This window comes from Delphinus delphis, chromosome 17 (genome assembly GCF_949987515.2).
Source record: "Delphinus delphis chromosome 17, mDelDel1.2, whole genome shotgun sequence".
NCBI lineage: Eukaryota > Metazoa > Chordata > Mammalia > Artiodactyla > Delphinidae > Delphinus > Delphinus delphis.
Window position 1 is genome coordinate 66181962 of NC_082699.1, and position 23818 is coordinate 66205779.

Below are 23818 nucleotides of genomic sequence, written 5' to 3' on the forward strand. Positions count from 1 at the left end.
TGTTGGAAGAGAACATCTGCATTTGTTGATAATCTGCTCAGATCAGATCTTCTCTGACCATTGCAGCTTAAATAATAATTTCATACTGATCGAAGACCTTGAGAAGGTTCACCTGTATGCCTGCTTGTGATGTCCCCCTTAACATCTCAGGTGGATGTGAGTTGACTTTATTTTATAAATCCAGAAAGAGAGCCCATAATTCTTTTCTAAAAACTCATAATTTATTTTCTGTATCTATCTACTCTGACCTCTTCATGCTGCTATCTTGAACTTGTTCTGTCCAGTGTAGAGGCAGAGGATAGCCAGTCACCGCATATAATAGCTCTTATTCTTGAGATATAAGGCATTATTAAATTGTCTTTCTACCTTCTCTAGCCAGACTGAGCTTTATTGGTTTTTTTAGGCTTACAGGACTTGGTTTAGATTTTTAATTATGTATAACTTGTCATTAAGGCCTCTCCATGTTTTTTCACACCTCTCTTTGATGGTGGATCCAGCACTGGTTGAGTTTCATCAGTACAATGAGTAGACAGTTCCTACACTCTGTACTTTAAATATGGATTTAGGCATTTTGGTTTCGTGCTTAATTTTCATTTTCGATTCAGCTAATTAAAATGCATAGCAATTGAACAAAAGAAGATTATCTAATTCTTTCCTCCATGACAAAAGCTAATCGAAGCAGAGGGCTTGCAGATCGTCTTTTGACTTTGAATGGTAAAGCACAATTCTTTCCACGTTTTTGCCTGTTTGAAAAATTTATAATAAAATATTGTGAGGGGTAAAAAAGAATAAAGATTGAGAGTTTAGCCTTGAACAGAATAGGGGCACTTTTTCCTTGTGGCAGCAGGTGGTGGAAGTTTAAGGTTGAAATCTTACCTGTTTTGTGAAGTAGGAGCCACACTCACCTGCTGGGACCAGGGGCCAGAGAAGAGGAGTGCTGAAGAGAATGAAGGATGGAATGAGCCCTCGGGAGGAAGGAGAGGGGACTGAACAGACCTAAGTAAAAGGAAGGAGCCATCATGGTCAAGTTCTGGTGAAGGTGGAGGACACAGTTGCACTGGTGTGAAATTTTTCCCCAGCAGTTGTCTGGACGCAGCAAGCTAGCAGGGCAATTGAAGGCATAGCTTAAGAAAGGAAACTATGGGATGGGATGAATGATTCCCTCTGCTGTTCACTAGCAGTCTGTTCTGGAACAAGTCCCAGCGTTTCTGGTTCTCTGTTGGGGGGAATTCTGTTTTCTACCTCATTGTACTTTTATTTGAATGAAATGAGAGAAAAGTACTGTTACAAGACTGTGTCATTGTTAACTTTTAACTAAAGTAACTTTATTGTCTTCCTCAGGTAAAAGAAAAGCGTCCAGAAGAAATACCCGATCTAAAATTATTAGTGGAGGAGAAGTTTTCGGCTTTACAGAATAAGAATTCTGACGCAGACTTTCAAAATAATGAGAAATTTACACAATTTAAACAACAGCTGAAAGAACTAAAGAAGCAATGTAAGTCAGCATGCTTTGCTTTGGTTTGGCTTTTTGAAATTAGGGAACTGACTGGATGAACAGTCCCAGAAATCTGATTTTATAGAGTTCGCTTATCTGCTTGGCTTGATCCTCTTTCTAAATTGCTTTTGTATTGTTGTTGCAATTCTGTATTTGGTCTAACTTTGGTTCACATCAGCCTGCCCATTTCTGAAAACCAACAGTTTCCACAAAGTGCTAAGAAAACTCCCCAGCAGGTAGAGAAAGTTACACTGTTATTGTCCCACTGCTGGGGAGGGAATTGGGAAAATAAAACTGAAAGCTATTTTATTAAAATAACGGTGGTGTTTTTTCACATTTTAAACTGCTGTGCCAAGCTTTAAAACAACCATACCTTGATTCTAGTTTTGCTGTTTTAGAGTAGCAGGAGCAGTGTCTTCTCAAATATGAGACCAGAATTCTCCTGATCCCTCTGTCTTGGTGGTAGTATAAATTCCATGTGAGCTTTGGATTCGTTGCCTTCCTAAGAAACTTTATTATACTCAGGTTTTTAATGAACATAATTTTGATTTAAAAATGACAGTGGAAAAAATTATTAGTTGTACCCAAAAAATCTTGTAGACAGTGTGGGCAGAAATATATATTTTCTATACAGTGAAGTACATATGTCCTTTTCTCCCCCCGTCTTTTTCCATATAGTCCACGTAACAATTTTATGTAATTTTATTGTTTTTACATTAGCATCAACTGTTGTTCTTTCTTTTAGGTTTGAGGCTCTTTTATTCCTTAAAGAATTGAGGCAAATAAAGTTTTTTTAAAACTTTAGTTTCATATCACCTTCATTTGTGCATACACATGGAACAGAAATGCATGATATATAAATTTACTTCGTGTTCATATTTGTACTTAGTATAGGGATTCATATTTTGAAATAGGCTTTCTTTTAAATATAAGCATTTTCTTTAAATTGATGCTGAGATCTCAAAAAATGACTGAGGAAGCTGCTTTACTTTTGTCTATTTTACAAATAAATTAAGTTTCACAATTTGGAATGTTTTGCAATCATGATAAGACTTTTGCTTTTACTGTAGATTTAAACAGTAAGCACTTTTTCCCACATTTTAAATCCGTTTTTTTGTTCTTCATTGAACAACACAGCTACCAAAATCTCCCTAATATAATTTGCACTGTTACCCCAAATGGGTAATAATCCCCCAAACTGGTAATAATTTGTTAGTGCCTTTCTGGTCTTAAGATGCTAGGGAATTGAAGTTTTGGTCTTGGTCAAAATAGCCAAATGTATTTTATTTTTCTACTTGGAGCCAGTAATCACAAATTATGGCAGATTTAGCATCCATCTGATCATAATTCTTGATTTTTTTAGATATTTTATAATACAGATTAAAGGACAAATACCCAAAAATAGAAATTTCTTCCCACTTTGTTATTGTTTACAAAGTTACTATTCCATAAGAGAAAACTATAAAGATCTTTAGAATCATATGCTCACGTGAAAACACTTTATAATTAAGGATATATAATTCAACAAAATGATTATTATTGGAATTATAGTTACTGTTTCTTTAATTCTCTCTAAAATGGGGGGTGAGGGAGAGGTTTCCCCAGGCCAGCAGTATATACATCATTTGTCTAGACAGTTAAAACTTACGACAGAGTAAACTTATATTGAAAGAAGAGCTCCCTTATGTAAGGTTTCCTTACATATGATAACACTAGAATTAAGACAGCTTTCCCTTTTATTTCTTCTACAGTAGTCTTTTAAAAAGTCTCAAATGGTAGAACAAGCAAAATATTAAGACTCTCTTAAGATGCCCTATAAGATGCGTATACTTTACTTGCAAAATATGATTTTTTTGTGCATTATTATTATTAACGCTATCAATTAAGCTTGCACCATGCCTACTGGATTTCCTTTCTTTAGATTTAACGCCAGTGAGGATGCTGATTAGCACCGGGCTCCTACAGTGTTTGTGGAGCCAAGTCAAAGGGACTGTGATTTATAAAGAGGCCAGTGAATCTGTTTATTTTGAGAGGTGTTCTGAAGGCAAAGAATTAGAATAGTAATTTTTTTAAAGATTGGAAAAGACAAGCCAGGGAGAGATACTTGCATCTAGTTGTCTATTTTGACAAAGGCTAAAGCGTTTTTATGGTCTGCACATAGCAGAAGAGTTCTTTCATGAAAATCACCCCACATTTTCACCAGATTTATTCTACGAGGACATAAATTGTATGGGATTAAATTTTACCAAATCAGGATTTAATGAAAGAAATGCCAGGAAACTCTCAGGTGGGGGAAGTCGAGAAGGAGATTGAAATGAGGCCGTCTGCCAGGTGCCCTGACCTAAGGACATGCTCCCACTCGGCCTAGGCGGCCCTGCCGGCAGGAATCCGTTCACCCCACTCTAGCTCAGCAGCCGGTTCTCAGACTGTCTGGTCTCAAGATCCCCTTACATCTGACAGTTTACTGAGGGCCCCCCAGACAGCTTTTGTTTCCATGGGTTATAGCTGTTGACATCTAATTCGAAATCAAAACTGAGGAATTTAAAAAATATTAATCCACTTCAAAAAATCGATCATATGCCCATTACATGTTAATACAAAGAACGTTATGACATAACGTTTATATATTTTCCAAACAAAGAAAAATTAGTGAGAAGATTGGCATTGTTTTCCATTTTTGCAAATCTCTTCAGTTTCTGGCTTAATGGAAGGCAGCTGGATCCTCGTATTTGCTCCTGCAGTCAGTCTGTTGTACACTGTTTTGGTTGAAGCGTACAAAGAAAATCTGGCTTCACATACAGGTAGTTGGACTTGCTGAAGGGATCTTGCAGACCACTTGAAGTTCTCACTTTGAAAACCACAGATTTAGGCCAGGGATCAGTAAATTAAGGCCCATCGGCCAAATCCAGCCTACCCCCTCTTTTTCTATGGCCTGCTAGCTAAGAATGTTTTTATTTTTTAATATGTTTTAATTGTTGGGGGAAAATGTCAAGAGAAGAATAATGTGTGACATGTGAAAATTATATAAAATTCAGATTTCAGTGTTCATAAGTAAATTTTTGTTGGAATATAGACACTCATTCATTTACATGTTGTCTGTGGGTGCTTTACACTATAATGGCAGAGGTGAGTTGTTACATCAGAGACCATTTGGCCCACAGAACTTATATTTACTATCTGGCTCTTCACTGAAAAAGTTTACCAACTCCTGGCCTAAACTAAAATCAGAAACAAGGGAAGGGTTTTGTTGTTGTTGTTGTTTTGTTGTTGTTGTTTTAACTTCAGATTTTTTTCATAAATACCATGCATTTGTCTCAGGTATATTCAGAACACCTTGTGTGCCTGCTGTGTATGAATCATTGCAGCTGGTGCTCTGAGATCAAAATAAGGTAGAGTCCCGGTACCTGGAGAAGACAATATATACAAATGTGAAATAACGTGAGAACCATGAAAACAAATATCCAATCAAAAGCAAAGACAAAATGTCAAAAACAAGTATTGGGTTGGCCAAAAAGTTCCTTTGGGTTTTTCCGTAAGATGTTATAGAATATTATATATTTCACAATATTATATAATGTAGGCCCTAATGGAGAGAGTCAGAATAGGAATGCAGATTTTATCTGTGTCAGTTGATAGGGGCTGCCTGGAACTGTGTGTTCAAAAAGATTCTGAGGCTGGGTTCGGGCCTAGCAGAAAAGAGTGTGCTGGAGGATTACGGTGGAAAAGAAGAGGAGCAGTACAGATATCTGGTATTTACCATCCCTAGAATATAAGGGTAACAGATACATTGTACTCATTTAAGAATATGCGTACTCTAAAGGTCAAATACTTCAGTTGCACACAGTAAGGTTTTTCAGTAGTTATTTGCATCTTATGGATATTGCCAGGCATTCAGTCCATCTTCTATGCATAAATTATTTTATCCCTGGGTACCCAGTGTCCTCTGTATTAGAGATACTATGTTGCCCCAACTTCACAGGATTATTACCAAGATTAAATGAGATAGTAGATCTTTGCAAACTCTGAAAGCTTACTTTAGACTTTATTATTGAGAAAGAGCTAGTACAGCATAGTGGAAAGAATATGAGTTTAGCAGCCAGAAGACCTGGGTTTGAATCACTTAATAAGTAAGTAGCCTGGTCTCCCTACCAATGCCACCCATTTTTCTTAGTTCTAATTCTTGGAGTCATGTAAATCGAGATTGTGATTGAAGATAATTTTTATACTTGGCGGTGGTAATGATAAATGAGCTAGGGAATAATTTCACAGAAAACTACTTCCCTAAATGGTAATCATGTTCTTACTAACCCAAGTTGTAAAATAAACAATATGACTTGGTTTAGGGCAGACAGAACCAGACTTTGTTACATGAAATTATTTTCATTTATCTGACCAATGTGTTCACATAATGTTCTCTCTTCCTTGCCTCTTTTACCTAAACAGTTTACACTATTACAACTCATGGTCTCCTGCAATTTTAACATCAGGAGAACTTAATTAGAATGTGCAGGCACCTCTATACAGACACTTTCTCAAGTCATCACGTAATCTTTTTGGCGTCCTTTATTCATTTACCCATTATATGATTAGCAGGCATCAGAAGCTTTAGTGTAGGTCATCAAGGCAGAAATTGAGGGCATTTGACAATAATTCATACTTAGAAACCCTTACAGTTTAAGGGCTTCACTTTGTGTTCAAAATAGAGTTTACTGTGAATCTGAGATCTTTAGTATTAAAATAAATTAATATGAAATGTAATTTTGATGGTACATTTAAATGTTATAAGAGCGGGCTTCCCTGGTGGCGCAGTAGTTGAGAGTCTGCCTGCCGATGCAGGGGACACGGGTTCATGCCCCGGTCAGGGAGGATCCCATGTGCCGTGCAGCGGCTGGGCCTGTGAGCCATGGCCGCTGAGCCTGCGCGTCCGGAGCCTGTGCTCCTCAATGGGAGAGGCCACAACAGTGAGAGGCCCACGTACCGCCAAAAAAAAAAAAAAAAAAAGTTATAAGAGCATGTCTTTTTTAATGCAAATTTGCTAATCTGAAGATGTTCACCACAAATTTAACAGTATATTTAGGTCATATAGGAGATATGCAGAATATAAGATACAGAGATATTTGAATCCATGAGTGAAACTCAGAAATCAATTTCAGTGATAATGATATTTGTATCCGGATATATCTATACAGACATAGGAATTTACACTGTAATCTTGTAATTATACGGGTTCACAGGAATTTACACTGTAATCTTGTATTTATATGGGTTCACAAAATTACTATGTACCTTCACTTGAAACATGCTCGTTATAGCTCTCAAAACTGATAAAATAGGGAGTGGCCATTCACTTCACAAAAGGATTCACCTCAAGGAACCCGTTAGATAGGGAGTTCTTAGGAACAATAGAATACCTTTACTTTACTGTTCCTTATGGGTTGCTTACCCCTTCCTTCAGCATCTATTCAAAGCCGCAGTGTAGTTCCATTGGGTAGGCACTTCCGTGTTTTGCCTACTGCTGTATTCCTTGAGGTCTAGGCACATGGAATGTATATAGCACGGATCCTTGATAGTCACAAGAGTCTTCAGGAGAACTGTCATATACTTGAGAGCTTAGGCTGTATTTAAAGGAGACCCCTGCCACCTGTGCCAGTCCCTTGTTGCTATGAGTGAGGGTGGACCCAGTGTTGCCAGATCTTCAGGTTCTTTTGGAAAACCCAGAAGCTTAGCTGATTATTTTTCAGTTACTAAATTTTAAAAACACTGTGCAAACTCAGTTTGCGATCTTTGATTTTGCCTTCTCATAATACCATTTTTCAGTGCCTTGTTATGCACTTAACGAGGGACATCAGCCTTAATTTGGCCAATTAACAGTAGATTATGATTTCTTCAGAGAAAGGGATGGTTTTGCTTCAACACACTTCAAGGTAAGGCCAGAATGTGTATTTGACATCATTTGGGAATGTGGAGTAGAAACCCAGTGGATTCTCTTGAAAAGCGGGTGGAGATTTTATGGTGAGGGGCCAGGTATGGGAGTCCCTAACCTACTTGCAGGTGAGCAGTGGAGGTATAGAAAAGATTAGCATCTTTGAAGATTGGGAAGTTGTGTGTGAGTTTTGAAGCCTGGAAGGAAAGAGATGAGGAAGAAACAAAGGTGGTGGTGCCAACAGGGAAAAGGGTTGTGCCTAGAAATCCGTTGGATGCATTTAAACTACGCCAGGTGTTGATCAACCTGACTTAATCCTGATCCCCTTCAACCTGTAAATTTCTTTGTTGTACAGCATAACTGTCTATCCAAACAACGTGTGTTGCTGGCCGGCAGTTAACCAAAGCCCAAGACCCTTTAAGGCAGGAACAGTTGCTTATTCATCTCTTTGTTTCTTTTGTTCCTCATCTAATCAGAGCTCAGGTAATATTTACAGAACAGAATTATTCAACTAGAAAAAGAGGGTCAGAACCTAGTTAAGGTAGTCTGATGATAAAACTTCTTTTCCCTTCAATACTGTGTCATCAGCAAAGAAGAAAAGAAGAGGAAGAAAATTAGCATGTATAGAGTTGGGATCTAAAATCAGCAGCAAAGGTTAACAACTTTTATTGTCTTTGAAAATTCTTTATTTTTTAAATTACTCAGAAAAGACATCATACATGACTTTGTGCTTATAACCCATTATAGTGATATGTTGGTGTAAATGTATAGTATATGTAGTAATACATAGATTTTAATACCAGCATATTATGGCATAATGCTATAATAGCAGCATAATGCTCAGGAATGGATGCTCACTTTTAGTGTGATTGCTTAGAACATTTAAGTAAATTTATACAAATTTAAGTTTGCTGGCTCTTCTATAGACATTTTTATCATCTCTGTGGCCCTCAGTTCATCTTCATTTTTTTCTTTGATGTTGACGACACCATCACCATTCATTTGCTGGAGGACCATTAATTGCTGAGAAATGCTAAAAAGTCGTAAGTTTCACAACAGAGATTGACTTTTTCAGGCTGTATTGCATTGCTGGCCTAAGGACTCATGCTCCTTGAGTGAAATTTATCCCTATGGTGATGTTTCATTCTCTGTGTATTTGCCTCTCTCCCTCTTCCTCTTTGAGTCATTCAGTCTGATTCTTTTGTGGCTCTCTCCTCCCTTCTGCTTTCTTTGTGTTTCCCACCCCATATGGTTTCTCTTTCCCGTAGGTCTTTACTTATGTAAGTGGTAGCTACGTGCTACCATTCCCGTCTTAATGATGAAGCAGCTTCAGAGAGATTAAGTGATATGCCCAAGGTTACAAAGCTAGTAAACAGTGGAACCAGAAGACAGGAGATGCCAAGGGTAGAGAGAGAGTATTAGGAAGAGGTGTAACTATCCTCTCTCTTCTGTTTCATAAAGTTATTTCCTAGGAATTTTTACATCTTAAAGCAGATTTGAGGTACCAAATAAATAATTAGTGAAGAAAAATATTAATTCAAATTAGATTGATTCTGTTGTGGTAGAGTTTTAGTCAGGGCATTAAGCTATCAGGGAGCTCTTTGGTAGTGAAAAATCGGCTTTTCTACGTGTGCATTGTAATAAACAATAAAGATGCCCATCTGCTCCGCCTTCACTCTAGATTTTTCCCTGGTCCTTTTGGAAAATAGTAATATTAGAAGTAATAACCAGGTTTTGTATAGTGCCTACTACGTACGGTATTTAATCAGTGCTTGTTGGATTAATGAATAACGTACAGGCATTGTTGGAGGGCCTACCTATGGAAGGGGTATGGAATTTGCATACTTTATATACATTATTATTTCTCACAAGGGGTATGGTATTTGCATACTTTATATACATTATTGTTTATTTCTCACAACTCTACAAGAGAACTGTACCCATTTTGTAGATTAGAAAATATGCAAAGAGAGGTAATATAACTTCCCTAAGATCATAAGTGCTGAAATTCAAACCCAGGTTTAGGTGACACCAAAGTTCATGTTCTTTCCCTTATATACCACACCAACTCTTGAAAACACTTGCATGTTTTTTCTCTTCTCTCAACTCAAGCATTTCACGCATCTTTAAAAATTGATGTGTCCTAGGACTCCTGAGTAGTGAAGAGTTTGTTTGGGTCTCCCAGATTATAGATCTACATTGATGTCCTCTGATGACACTGATGGAATCTGTTTCATCTAGCTGAGAGAGAATCTCTTGCTTAGTCACTTCCATTTAGAGATCAGGGAGTAGGATTCATCTCAGGCATCATATAGTACTTTGTATGTGCTTGATATTGCCTTCAAGGTAGCCCCTAGGGAAACACGTAGTAGCTGAAGCCCATTTTATAGATAAAGAAGGCAAGTGGTTTGGTCAAGGTCACAAAGTAAGTTACAGAGTGAGACTTGAAACTAAGTCCTCCTTTTCCAGATCCCAGTAAATAGTGCCTAAGAATGCCATTTCCGGTGTGAACAGTTGCCGTGCCTAGGGAGAGAGGAATAGGATATTTATTGCACCACAAGTTTAGAACAAATTCCAGGAAATGTATTTCAAGCATAACGGCAATAATCCCGTGCACATACATCATCCCTTTTAATCTTTGAGACATCCACGTGCGGGAGAGGAATGTGTGAAAAATGCAGGTTCTGTTTTTAGCAGACTGAATCCTGGAGGTGACATATTTACCCAGTGTCTCACAGTCAGGAGGTCACATGGATAACAAATACATCTCCGAGGAAACTGGGAAGCTTTAGAATGAGAGATGACTATAATTAAAGTTATTAGGGAAGAAAGATTGAGTTTATCAAGGGAGAAATGAGTCAGCAGCAAGTTTAAACAGACTGTGATCTATGGGTGTTTCTCTCCTGGTGGCTTATTTTGAGAGAGTGTGATGCCATCCGTGCCCAGAAAGCAGCCCGACCGAGAATAGGAGTAAATGTCCTAGGGACGATGCACATAATGCTTAAGAAAAGAATTGTCTTGTCCTGTCAAGTTACTAGTCCCTGAGGCTGGAAGATTGACGTGTTATAGTCGTTAGATTAGTATATAATGTGTACCCATCTGTAGTTGACACCCACCCCAGCCCAGCCCCTGGCAACCACTGTTCTTTGTTTTTTTTTTTCTTTTCTCCATATAGTTTTTACTTTTCCTGAATGTTGCATACATGGAATCATACAGGGTGTAGCCTTGTAAGTGGCTTTTTTTCACCGAGCAGAATGCATTTGAGTTTCGTCCACAGTTTGTTGTTGCGTTGCGTTGCTGAGTAGTATTCCATCATATAGATGTACCATAGTTCATCTGTTCATCTATCCAGTCATCAGTTGAAGGACATTTCAGTGGTTTCCAGCTTGGGGCCATTATGAATAAAGCTGTTATAAGCATTCACGTACAGGCTTTTATGTGAATATAAGTTTTAATTTCTCTTAGATAAATATCCAGGCATGGGACTGCTGGCTCCTATGGTGAGTATGCATTTAACTTATAAGAAACTGACAGACTGTTTCTGTTTTGTAAATAAGTTCATTTGTATCATTTTTTTAAAAATTAGATTCCACATATGAGTGGTATTGTATGATGTTTGTCTTTCTCTGTCTGACTTGCTTTACTTAGTATGAAGATGTCTGGGTCCATCCATGTTGCTGCAGGTGGCATTATTTTGTTCTTTTTTTGTGGCTGAGTAATATTCCATTGATTATTTTAAATTAAAGTTACTTAAGAAACAACCAGGGGAAGATGGACACGCTGACTTCCTTTGCCCCTCCCTGGAAGCAGGAAATAAATCTCCCACTTGAAGGGTACCCTCCCTATACCAGAGGTAGAAGGCATCCTTCTCACCAGAGATAGGGAATTTAGGGCCAAGAAAGTTGTGTAAAAACACCTTGTTACTCCTTCACTAACTTGCTACCCCAAGCCCAAACCCCTTTTACTTGTCATTTTCTCACAGATCTATTGTTTCCTTGTCTAAAAGGTATAAAAGCTGCCTGCTTGGGTGACTTCTTTGAGTCTTATTTTTATAGATTCCGTACATACAAAATTAAATTTGTTTTTCTCCTGCTAATCTGTCTTATGTCAACTTAGTTATTAGACCAGTCAAAGAACCTAGAAGGGAAGAAGAAAAGTTTTCCTCCCCTACAATACTTACATGAATTACTGAAAATTAAGATACTTTCCCAGTATTTGTAAGTTTCTTTTGATCTAGTCAGTAATCCTATCTTATTACGTTAGTCCATGAGAATTTATTCCTTATGCCTGTATGTTTGTTTATATTGATGATCAGCTTCTTAAGTGATTTATTAAATCATCTTTTTCACAGTCCTTTGTAGAATTTTCCTGGGGACTGATGTGAAATTTGGCAATATTTAATATCACAACTTTTTTTTCATCCCCTTTTGAAAAAATATTATGGTGACATTGGTAAATCTAAAGTCACCCAACACCTCTCTCTATATCCAGGATTTTTTTTAACACAAAGATTACTGACAATATTTCTTCAATTGTATCTGAAAGTTCACTCAATATATTTTACTTTAACACATTTTAAGTATCTAAGGATGACTTACTGTATCTTATCTTCATTAGACTTCAGCTCTCACTTAATAAAGTTTTAGAAACTTTAAAAAAGAAACTGGCAGACTGTTTTCCAATATGATACCCTCCTGCGTTCCTCTCTCAGTGTATGAGAGTTGTAGCTGCTGTGCCCCCTCACCAGCACTTGGGTTACTTTGGTTTTAATTTTAGGCATTCTAATAAGTATGTAATGTTATCTCATTGTGAATTTAATTTATGTTTTTCTAATGACCAGTGATATTGAGCATGAAGTTCATTTTTTATATTTAAATTTTTCATATAACGTTCATGTTTTTCTATTCATGTATCTCGAACATTTATCCTTTAATTCATTCAAGAATCATCATAGTTTGTGGCAGTGGTTCTCAAAGTCTGTTCCCACACCAGCAGCGTCAACATCACCTGGAAACTTATTAAAAACACAGATTTTCAGGTGCACTCAAGAGCTACTGAATTGGGAACTCTGGGGATGGGGCTGAAGTTTAACAAACCCTCCAGGTGATTCTCCACTAAGCCAGAGTTTGAGGACCATTAGTTTGCAGTAGTGGCACTTACCCATCACTGGATATCAGTATCAGCTGTGCACCTTAAAAATAAAATTAGAGCTCAGTCACCACCCCCCAGAGTTACAGATTTAGCTGGTGTCTGATGGGACTCCAGGCATTTTTTTTTTTAAGTCCTCCAGGCGATGCTGATGTACAATCAAGGTTGAAAATGATCTACCAAAGGTTGTTTAGCTAGGCATTGTAGAGGACACAAATCTGACTTCTAATTCCAGATTTCATGTAGCTTGTTGTCTAAAAGGGAAGATCCAAAAATACACAGCATAGACATAGGCACATATAAATTACTCAGCAATTATCTAATAAATTAAAGTGTACTTGGTGTCTTGGGTTTGAATGGAAACTATAATTCTCTATCTCAGAGCCTCAGTTTTGTACTCCATGTTGTACTTCACATTCATTCGTTCAACCAGTGTTTATTGAGTGTGATGGGAATGTAACAGTGAAGGAAATAGACAAGTCCCTGTGCTTATGGAGCTTACATTCTGGTCTTTGGCACCTAGTTAGCATCTACTCACTTTACAGAGTTTAGGTGGAATGCGGTACACATCTTAATAGCTCTAAAAAGAAGTTGTTGATTCATATGTGTAATTTGATAGCCTTAACGATCATATTTTCATATTTTTGTTATATTCAAGAATTGTCCTTCAGAGTTATTTGCCTTGTATTTGTTAATATTAGTCATGAAATCCTTTTTTCTTGATAACTTTTTAAAGTCATGTATTTAATCAGCTCCACTGATAACAATGTTAAGGGCAGAGACTGTCCAACCCATAGAAAGATCCTGGAATTTGGAATCAGAAAATATACATTCAGATTCTGGCTCAACCAAATAATAGTTTGTATTTTTGATCAAATCAATAGAATTTTACATTTCTGTAAAGTGTAGGTCACATAATAATGCTTCCTAGCCCACAGAGTTGTATAGGGATTAAACCAGATATTTTTAAATGAAAAGTGAAAGTGTTTTATAAACTGTAATATACTCCCCAAATATTAATTTCCTAATCTTTTTTTAACTTGCTTAAAGGCATAACTTTAATAATTTCTATTTCCAAAGTTATACATTTTATACATCATTAGCAGTTGGCATAAATCCTCAAGTGCAAGGAAACAAGCTCAGAGTGTTTTAGTCATTTCGTAAAAGTGTTAAGAGATTGTAATGAAGGATAAAATAGGCTGTCAAGTAGTTAAGGAATGTTCTGTCATTGACAAGGGTGTGAACAGAAAAATGTTGATAAGGTAACAAATCATTTTTCAGTACAATATTGGTTTTGGCAACCTTTTCTTGTTAGGGAGGCAGGGAGTGAAGTGTCAGGAACAGCCCTAGTCACATAATGAACCATGCTGCGTCTGGTGAAATGTATTCATCGTGAGTGGACGTAATGGAGCAGATGAAAAGGAGCTGCAGCTATTATGACTGTGTCCTGCATGAGTCTTTACTATATTAGGGATTCTCTTACAGGTACACTCTATGTTTAACTGCAGAGGATCTGCTTTGTGTTTGAACCTGGCTATTTAGCTTTTTTTTTTTTTAATCACCTGCTGACTTATTTCAAATTATATTTTTTAGTGAACTAGCACCTCTGTTACGCAGAACACTGGGCTAGGCAGCAGGACCACAGGCAAGTAATTAATGTCTTGGGAGTGAGAGAAAAAGGATACTGGTCACTTGAGATCACAGGGTCCTAGGACTTGACTCAAAGAACCTGGAGAGGAAATGAGAGTGGGGTGGAGGGGGTTGATGAAAGGTACTGAGTAGAGCTTTCCAAAATAAATGTAATCAGTCTATTTTTTAAAATAAAATAATAAAGTTTTCCAGGTCAGATAAATTAATCAGTTTTCTTTAGTATGGGGTGCTTAGTCTTCATCATGCAGTTTGCATTTGGTTGGAATGTCACCTGAGCCAGAGCAGCACTTGTCCACGGTGATTGGCGCTGTCCGCAGCGCCTAGGACAGCACCTGGCATGGAACCAGTGCTTCATGTATATTTGGGGAATGATTGAAGGATTGCAAAGTGGGGTTAAAACTTAGTTTATGGAAGCTTTTTTCCCCTCCGTGGGACAGATATTCCATGACAGATCCTGTGATGCACACTAGTCCTGGGAATGAGAGGACAGAGTAAGGTGTTGTGTCCCTTTTCATCAAGGTTGCTTTGGTAGGTCTGGGCAACAACCATGCTCTAAGTACAAAGTGTGGCTGCCAATTGGCTGGAGGTGTTCCCAGACTTTCTGGCAACCTTCCTTGCCCAGTTTGACCATTGGCTGCTTACTGGTAGAAGGTACTTCCTTCCTCTTTCCCTAGGGGGGGATACTATTCATTGACTTCAACTGCATAAAGCAGGAAACTTACAAGTTAGACTCAAGAATTTTTAATTCCTTCCCCCAACCATCAGGCTTAGTAACCTCCATCTCTCCTGTTCATGTGATAGCATTGACTTTTCCACCCACACATAAAACATTAAGTTGATGATGCTTCTTACATTCGATAGTAGTATAGAGTCAAGAAAATATAGTAGTTGCTTATTTAGGTATATTTTCCTTCTGCTTTAGAGGACAGTGGTTTTATTTTACATTAACCAAAAGTAGAAGCAGAAAATTATTCCTACAAAGAGATGAGTAAGAATTTTCAGCCAGTTAAGAAGATGTGCTATCTAGTCCCATTCCTAGAACCCTCTACCAAGCCCTTCTCCATTTCTTTCTGCTCTCACTGCTACTACTGCTCAATTTCCCATTTTACTCTCAGCCTACTTGCTCCCTGCTCCAGACTGGCCTCTTGTCAGTTTCTGCCAGAGTGATTGATCGTTGTAAAGTGTATATCTGGCCATGGTTGTCCACCATGTGGTCTTTCAGAGGCTCCCCCAACCCTCCTAGAATAAAGGCCCTTTTTACAACCAGGTTGTTTTGTTTTGTTTTGTTTTGTTCTACTTTTTCACCACTTTCCTCTATGCCCTTTGATCCCAACACTTGCAGTCCCCAGAAAGTATTGTGTTCTCTTTCACCTCCAGACCTTCACATTTACTAGATCTCTTCATGGAATATTCTGCTTATGATCCACCTCTCCCTTCACTTGGTTACAACAGAGTCTACCCTTCTGCCTTAATACAGATATCACTGACTTCTTGGAGTCTTCCCCACGGCAGAGTAAGTGCACAGGTATCATGTGAGACCTTTAAGAAGCTTTAATCTGAAGAGGGATATCTAATAGCAAAGATTAGGAAGGTTAGCATGTGAGATTATTTGGCAAGAGAGGAATTTGAAGTAAAGTTTATAGCGGCTTTGAAATAGGCTGATTGTTTTGTTTAAATAGTGTGCAAAATGGAAACCAATACTGAAATATCCTATTTATACTCTGATATTTGAACGTGTATGCATACTGTCCTTTAAAATAAAATATTCTGTGTTCACTGCTTTAGGCGATGGTGCATGCCAGCACAGACAAACTGACTGAAATATATTAACTTTCTCATCTTGACTGACTCATTTGACTTGAATAGCAAGTTCCCCCAGGACCCCACCTCTAAAAATAGAAAGTATATTATTATGTTTTCAGAATTCCAGGCTTTGAGAAGCAATAAGCTATTCTGGTTTTGCTATGATGGCCGTTGGCCTACAGCTGAATTCTGGTAATTGCACGAGCTGGAGACTAGAGTTTGAAGTTGGAGGAGAGGTGGAGGCCCCGAAGGGGCAGAAGGTTGGGAGAAGCGTGTTAAAATTATAGGTTATAAATACCAACAATGTAGTTATGAGAGGATCAAGCTTAAGCTTTGATAATACAATAATAATTTAAGATAACTATAATCAACTGAATATTAAAGGTACAGAATATATAGTGAGACTCTTTAAAACGTTTCTCTGGTAATTGTACTTTGGGGAATTAATTCTAATAAAATAACCCCCCAAAGCAAATTCTTTTATACAAAGATATTTCTCAGTGATATTCAGTAGGAAAACTTGGAACCCATCAAGAGATTTGAGGAAATCACTCATCTAAAAAATGAAACGTTAAGAAAATGCTTTATAATATAATATTAAATTTTAAAGCAGTATAAATATTGCATATGTATTGTGATTACCATTACTGGGTAGGAAAATACTGTAAGCCATGAACAGAAGTGGAAAAAGGCACAGGACATGATTACCAGCAAGTAATCCAGTTAGAGCATAAGTACCTGGGACATAAGATTACAAGGGTAAGTTGGGGCCGATTTATGGAGTTACTTGTTGCCTTAAATAGGATAGTTTAATTAGTAAGCCATGGGTTAGGGTTAGGGTTAGGCGCATTCAGTTTTTCATTAGGTGAGCCATCTGATTGTATTCAAACTGTAAGAAGATAAGTCTGGCTGTGGTATATAGGGTAAATTGGGGTGGGAAGAGGTCTTGTTACAGTGGTCCAGTTCGGTACTGAAGACATTCTTTTTTCTTTCTTTTTTTTTGGCTGCGTTGGGTCTTCATTGCTGTGCACGGGCTTTCTCTAGTTGCAGTGAGCGGCCTTCTCATTGTGGTGGCTTCTCTTGTTACGGAGTGCAGGCTTCGGTGGTATGGACTCTAGAGCGCAGGCTCAGTAGTTGTGGCACACGGGCTTAGTTTCTCCGCGGTATGTGGGATCTTCCCGGACCAGGGCCCGAACCCATGTCCCCTGCATCGGCAGGCGGATTCTTAACCACTGAGCCACCAGGGAAGCCCCCTGATGACATTCTGAATTACAGTGGGGCAATTGGAAAAGACATCGAACGCAGGAGGTGTAGTGGAAGTAAAATCTTTAGGACTTGTCCACTCGTTTAAAACAAGAATAGACGTAAGAGAATAAGGAGTTGAAGATGGCTCTGAGGTTTCTGGTTTGGGTAACTGGGGAAAAGATAATACCATGAAAAGCAGCAAGATGTCTCATGGAAGAGCTGGTCTTCAGGTGGGGAGGAAGACTCAATTGTCAAGTATATTGAGTTTAAGGGCCTAGGTTTTGGCATAGATCTTCAACAAATGGTTGGAAATGAGGAAAGCGCTGGTGTTAGACCGGGGCTAAGGAGAGGAGGAGCGAGGCTCTTCACACGTTCCTGAGCAACAGCTGGAGCTGTGGGAGTAGGTAACCCATGCAGGGGGAGGAGTCCAAGAGAGTCAAGGAGTGGAAGAAAAGGAGGAGCCAGCAAGGGATGCTCGGGTGGCTGAGAGGAGGACCAAGGGGCACATGGGCCAAAAACATTAAAGGGAGAAAGAGTGTCTCTTCTTGGTATCATTTTCTTACTTTAGTTGAATTTTCTGTTAACAAGGATGCACAAACTTCTCAGTCCTAGACCGAAAATTATTCATATTTTTCGTATTTCAAAATTCATAAACTAAATTCCATAATCTAATAAGATTGGGGGGCAGAATTAGCCATTGCTTTTGATTTTCTGTGTTTTTCCTTCTTGTTGGTAGTATTGATTAAGAGTTTGCTTCACTGCTTCTTTTGCCCCTCCCAGATAGGGGTGTTTAAAAATAAAGATTTTTATCCAATTTTGAAGCAAGAAACACATTGTGTAGTTTAAAAAAAAAATTCTCATGGTACATGAGGGGATGGAGATGAGTTGTATTCATTTATTAGATAATAGATTTTTTTTAATCAATCAAAAAGCTCACAATTACTTTTTAGTTAGAAATTGTGCTTTAATCATAATTGGAATATTTTATTCAATTATAATTAAACATATAAAAATGATTTGCATTGGCTCTAAAGTTCAAAACTGCTGTGGAATAACAATCGGCATTGTGACACCACGTAAGCGTTCAGTTTTAAAAAGTGGTGTTGGGTTTCCAGCACTCAGTCAGCTTTAGTTGTGGAATGAGCCACCCCAGAACTTAGTGACTTGACAAACCGTTCATTTGGATCCTGATACTGTGGATTGGTCACTTGGACTGGGCTTATCTAGGTGACTCTGCTGCTGGTCTGGCTGGGCTCACTCACACAGCTGCGGCCAGCTGCCTAGTTGACTTGGGGCTTCTTGGTCTAGGGCACCCTCAGTCAGCACAGCTTGTCCCCGCTTCATGCAGTCTCATCCTCCCGCAGATTAGTTCAGGTTTGTCCACAGAGTGGTAGAAGGGAGATAAGAGCAGAAGCAGAGGATCTCTTGAGGTCTCCGCTTGGAAATTGCACAGTGTAACTTTTGCTAGGCTATTAGTCAAAGCAATCGCCAGGCAGCCCAGATTCAAGGGATGGGAGAGTGGACACTGCTTCTTAATGGGAGGAGATAGAAAGTACTGTGGCCAGGTTTTCACTGTGTGTGTGTGTGTGTGTGTGTGTGTGTGTGTGTGTGTGTGTGTGTGTTACTAACCTCTCTTCTCAATATGCAACCCTCAAAATAAGGGGTAATTGAAGTAACCTCACTTTTTTGAGTCATCCCTTTGATCAGGGACGTGTTTATTCAGATATCAAAGCAACTGAAGAGATAATTTAGCATAAGTAAAATTTAATTACAACTGGTTTACTTACGTGGCATATGTTGATTATACATTCAACAAATTTATATTCAAAAATGGCTATTTAGTGCCTGGCATTAGGCCAGGTATCTAGGAATAGAGAAAAAAGAAATGTGGCATATTCTTTTGTTTCAAGAAGTTTGTATTCTTACAAAATGGGCAAAATTTATATCCATTCAATCCAACAAGCATTTATTATTGATGTGTCGAGGACTGGGCTTTAATCAAAGATAGTGCACACAGCTGGCTGTGACTTTGTCCTTTTAGTGGAGCAGAGAAACAGATACTTAAAATCACTGTGATTCAAAGCAAAGTAATAAGTGCCATGAGAGAAATATAAACTGAGTGCCGCCGAGTTAGAAAAAGAATAGGAGGCAAACGATCAAATGCCAGGATATGTGATTCATATAATTAACACCTGAGAAGGGAGAGAGCTTTGAAACCAGAGGGTGATGGCTTCATAGAGAAAATGAGTTTTGAACAAGACTTTGAAGAAGAGGTAGAATTTAAGTGGAGAGGTGAGAATCCTATTCAATTTAGGATTGAGTTGTGTTTTCCCAAGAAAGTAATTATTTAATTAAAGAGAGCCTTTTAAAGTGGCGGATATTAAAGAGCATGCGATAATACTGTAGAAAGACCCTGTAGAAAACATTGTGCTGGCAAGATGGCTGGCAATTTTTTTTTCCCTCCAGCTGTGCCGAGGCTTAATTTTCTTTCATCTGATATTTGTGTACCTTGGTTGGAAAACTGAGTAGAGAATATCTATTTTACTTTATAAGGGCTATGCACACTTCATTTTCACTGAGTAGTGCTCACTTTACTTATATATTGATTGGAAAAGTAGAAATAAATATCGTGTGTCCCTGCTGACAAGGAAATCCAAAATTAACAAAAGTAAGGAAACCCCCATTGAGTAAAGGGGACTGGTACTTCCTACAAGCATGTCTGGATCTGTTTAAGAGCTAAGTTGGTAGAAATTAATTGGGAATTTCCTTTCCTAAATTTGACAAGTAAATTTGCTTTTCAAACTTTCTGTTCTAGTTTGTTCTATTTAAACAATTTAAACTATTTTGAGGAGGATTGATTAAAATGCATTTTATTGGGGTTATGACTGAAGGCCTCTAAGTCAGAATCCCGCCATGTTAAAAAATGCATTTCATTTAATGCTAATTGAATAGTACAATATCTAAATATATACCAGTTGCCAAAGTGGTCAAAATAACTGTATAATTAACAATAGAGTCTAAGAATCATTATTTTAGTAAATCAGAGCCAGTATTTCACTGTTTAAATGGCATTTAAAATACATAAATCCCATTGTCTAGTCTCATTGCCTTGTCCTATGAAAGCAGTGACGCTTGACTAATACTAACTTGAACCTTACGATGTGATGAATTCGTATAGAATTTTTTGAAACTTTCCTACTACCACAGTTATTTTCAGTGATGAGAATTTTGAGAATTTATAGTAGCTTTTATTATTTCATTTATTTTAATAGCTGGAATGTGTTTTCATTTCAAAGAGAATGTATCACAGGGCTATTATATATTGAAAACGAGATAACACATGAAAGTATTTTGTAAACTGCAAAGTCCTATGCAGATATTTGTGAGATCATATTATTGTTCTGAGATTGGCACTTATTCTTTCAGGTTCGCTAATAGTAGTTCATAGCTTAGTTCTAGAGTCACACTTTTTGAGTTCAAGTCTGGGTTTAGCCCCTCACTAACTGTGTAACTATGGATAAGTTAAAAACAAAAAAAACTCTTTGTGCCTCAGTTTCTCTGTCTTTTAAAATGGTATACTACGAGTATATCCACTTCATAGGGTTGTTGTGAAGATTAAATGAATTAATATATGAAAGTCACTTAGAACAGTGTTTTGCACACTGTAAATGTTATATGTGTTAGCTGTTGTTTTCATCACCAGCATTATTACCACCGCATGATGTAGAATGGATAGATAATTGCTCTTAGATACATGCTAATCAGGTTTTTCTCTATGGAATTCTTCTCCTCTATGACCTGCAGTTTCATCAGATAGAGAGCTTACTGAGATCACGGACTGAGTCTCATCAATTTTCATGTCCTCAGCATCTAGCATAGTTCCTGGCTCATAGTAGACATTCAGTAACTGAATGGATTATATTATATAATCACACACATGACCTATTCAGAGAGAAGTACTATAGAAGGAGTGTGGGAAAGGGGGTAGCATTCAGTGTCTGTATACTGTTAGTCTCTCTTTCTGATCCACCTTCTCTTTGCAGAGAAAAAATGGTTTCCTCTCGTTCCTTTCTGCCTCTCCAGTCTGTCCTCCTGGAAGCCTCTGCAGCCTCACGTAGCCACTCCCCGTCAGGCTGATTTCACTACAGTGCCTTCTGTGGGAAAACTTTGATGACCACTGCTGCCCGAGATTGTCTCTTTTTTTCTATGCACTATATACATATATATTCCTGGCCTTTTTGACTGTTTTTATCTTTTGATTAGGTAATATATGCACATAGTGTAAAATAGACAAAGTACAAAAGACTGTGGTGAAAAGAAGGGTCTTTGCCTTCCTGAGAGGCAGTTACTATTGCCGCTTTCTTTTGTATCCCTGTTAGAAGTATGTGTATCTGTGTGAGTGTATATTGATGGTAGCATATTAGACACGCTGTTCTAGTTTGCTTTTTTTTTTTTTCACTTAAAAGATTTTGGATATTCTTCCATATCAGTACATTAGGGCTTCCTCATTCTTTTTATTGGCTACATAGCAGCTCGTAATTTTTAACCAGTCCCCTGATGGTGGGGATAATTGTTCTTTGTTACCGACATTACTGCAGTGGATATCCTTATGTATACAAAATTCCACACAAGTAGGTCTGTATCTGTAAGATGTGAATCCTGGGAAGTTACTGAGTCAATATATAAATTTAAAAAATTTTACTTTGGAGGACAAATTGCCCTTCATAAAGATTATATTAATTTAAATTCCCATCAAAAATGTATAGGAGAGCCCATTTCCAACATACTGGCCGACTCAGGTGTTATTAAACCTTTTGGTCTTTGCCATGTACATAACCCAGGGAAACTGCTCTTATTCTGCTTCATACCATTGGTTATCCTTTAGAACATTTCTGTCTATCTCCCATACGTTAGCAACTCTTTGCAATTTTGAATAATCTTATATTTTCATTGACTATGTTCCTTAACTTTTAGGAGAGTTCTACTTTCTGCTGTTCTATTCCACTGACATATACTTGTCAGACCACGTATCCCAAGTTTTGGCATGAAAAATACACTCATTCTTTCATGCATCTTTGCATTGTTTTCCCCCTCAGTTAGTTACATGTCATAGTGCTCTATGAATGTTATCCTAAGTGGGCAGAATCTACCTATTTATGTAAGTTATTTTATACTATTTCCTGCCTTTGTGTTAAATATTCTAATTAACATGACGGGTGTCTGTTACTATATATACAACTCATTCTCAGTACTCAAACCCTGCCTATTTACTAGTACTGGCTTTTACCTTGTCAGAGATGCTAACACAAATTCGCTTAAAGATACCAATAAGATTTTATGACTTATTTCCTGGTAGCCCTAGAGAGAGCCTTTCTGGGTCTACTCTGCAGAGCTGGGTGAGGTAGGTGGGAAGAATCTCATAAAAGATGCCTTTCTTGGGTAAAGGAGAAGCTCAGGGACTTGGCTGAGCTAATGGGCTGCCCCTGCAGAGCCGAGGCCATGAGAGCCGGGTAGCTGGGCAGGGAGGCCTAGTTCTTAACGAGGTTATCATGTGCACCCCTCCAGGCAGCAAGGTGAGAAGAGTAGAGCGGGCAGTGAAGTTGTTAGCCAGGCTGAAGTTTGAGGCAGGGAAGGATTCAGGTAAGTGGTTCAGTATCAAACCATTGAAAGTCATTGCCAGGGAATGAATTATTTTGACAGCTTAGATAGTTTGGAAATTGGGGATTGTTGATCAGATACAGAGACACAGCGGGCTAGAAAGTACTGACTCACGGAATCAAACTAACTCCTTTATTAAAATAACATTTCTAACGGTGGGATGGGAGAGGTTTGTTGTATATAGCTGTAGAGTTTATTACACACTACACAAAAGCGCCTGGCTGAGGTGGCAAGGGGTGGCTAATCTCCAAGGCATGTGCCCCATGTGCCCGGAGGAATGTGTGCCTTTTTCTAATTCATCTGCTCATTTCAAATGCTCAGGGTAGGCAAGCAGAGACTTTGTTCCATTCGTCTCATGTCATGGACTCAAAGTGAAGAACATTCTCTAATCTGTTTTTAAAACTTCTGGGATCAAAGTGTAATAATATTTTCTGATCCAAAAATTGCTTTTGGCAGTAAATGATAACAACTGGTCATAGTTCAGTTCCCTTTTATAAAATGAGGATAGGAAAGAAGAGAACTTAAGTATTTGGCTTTAAAAGAGTAAACCCCTTTATGAAAAAGAAATCTGAGACATTTGTGCTCTTTTTTCTTTTTAAGCCTTTATTCTCATCCATACAATTTTCTTTTTTGAGAACACTGGCAGCAAAATGCATCAGGCCTTAGAAGAATGTCTTTTCAGCCTTCATAGGGTTATCTCCATCCCAACAGTGTAATGAAACTAGTCCTGTTATTAATTGCATCCTCACTTGGCCAAAGGGTTCACCATTCTGAAATGTGATTTGAATGCCCATATCCTTCCTAGGCCTAAGCTTCTCTCCGGTATTTTGATAAATAAACATTTTATGGGCTGGTTTGGCTCAAACTCGGTGTCTTAAACAATAGAGTCTACATAA

General features: G+C 38.0%; 1 protein-coding gene across 3 annotated transcripts in view; it reads left to right on the plus strand.

The window, feature by feature from the left end:
- Positions 1 to 23818, plus strand: part of NSMCE2 (NSE2 (MMS21) homolog, SMC5-SMC6 complex SUMO ligase) — a 224505-nt gene that overhangs the window by 76229 nt on the left and 124458 nt on the right. For 2 of the 3 annotated variants that reach the window (XM_059995184.1, XM_059995186.1), the window contains exon 4: positions 1342 to 1495. In XM_059995184.1, the coding sequence (XP_059851167.1) occupies positions 1342 to 1495 (154 nt within the window). Of the gene's footprint in view, positions 1 to 1341; positions 1496 to 10883; positions 10919 to 23818 lie in introns of all 3 variants that reach the window. The other variant, XM_059995185.1, reaches the window with a different exon arrangement.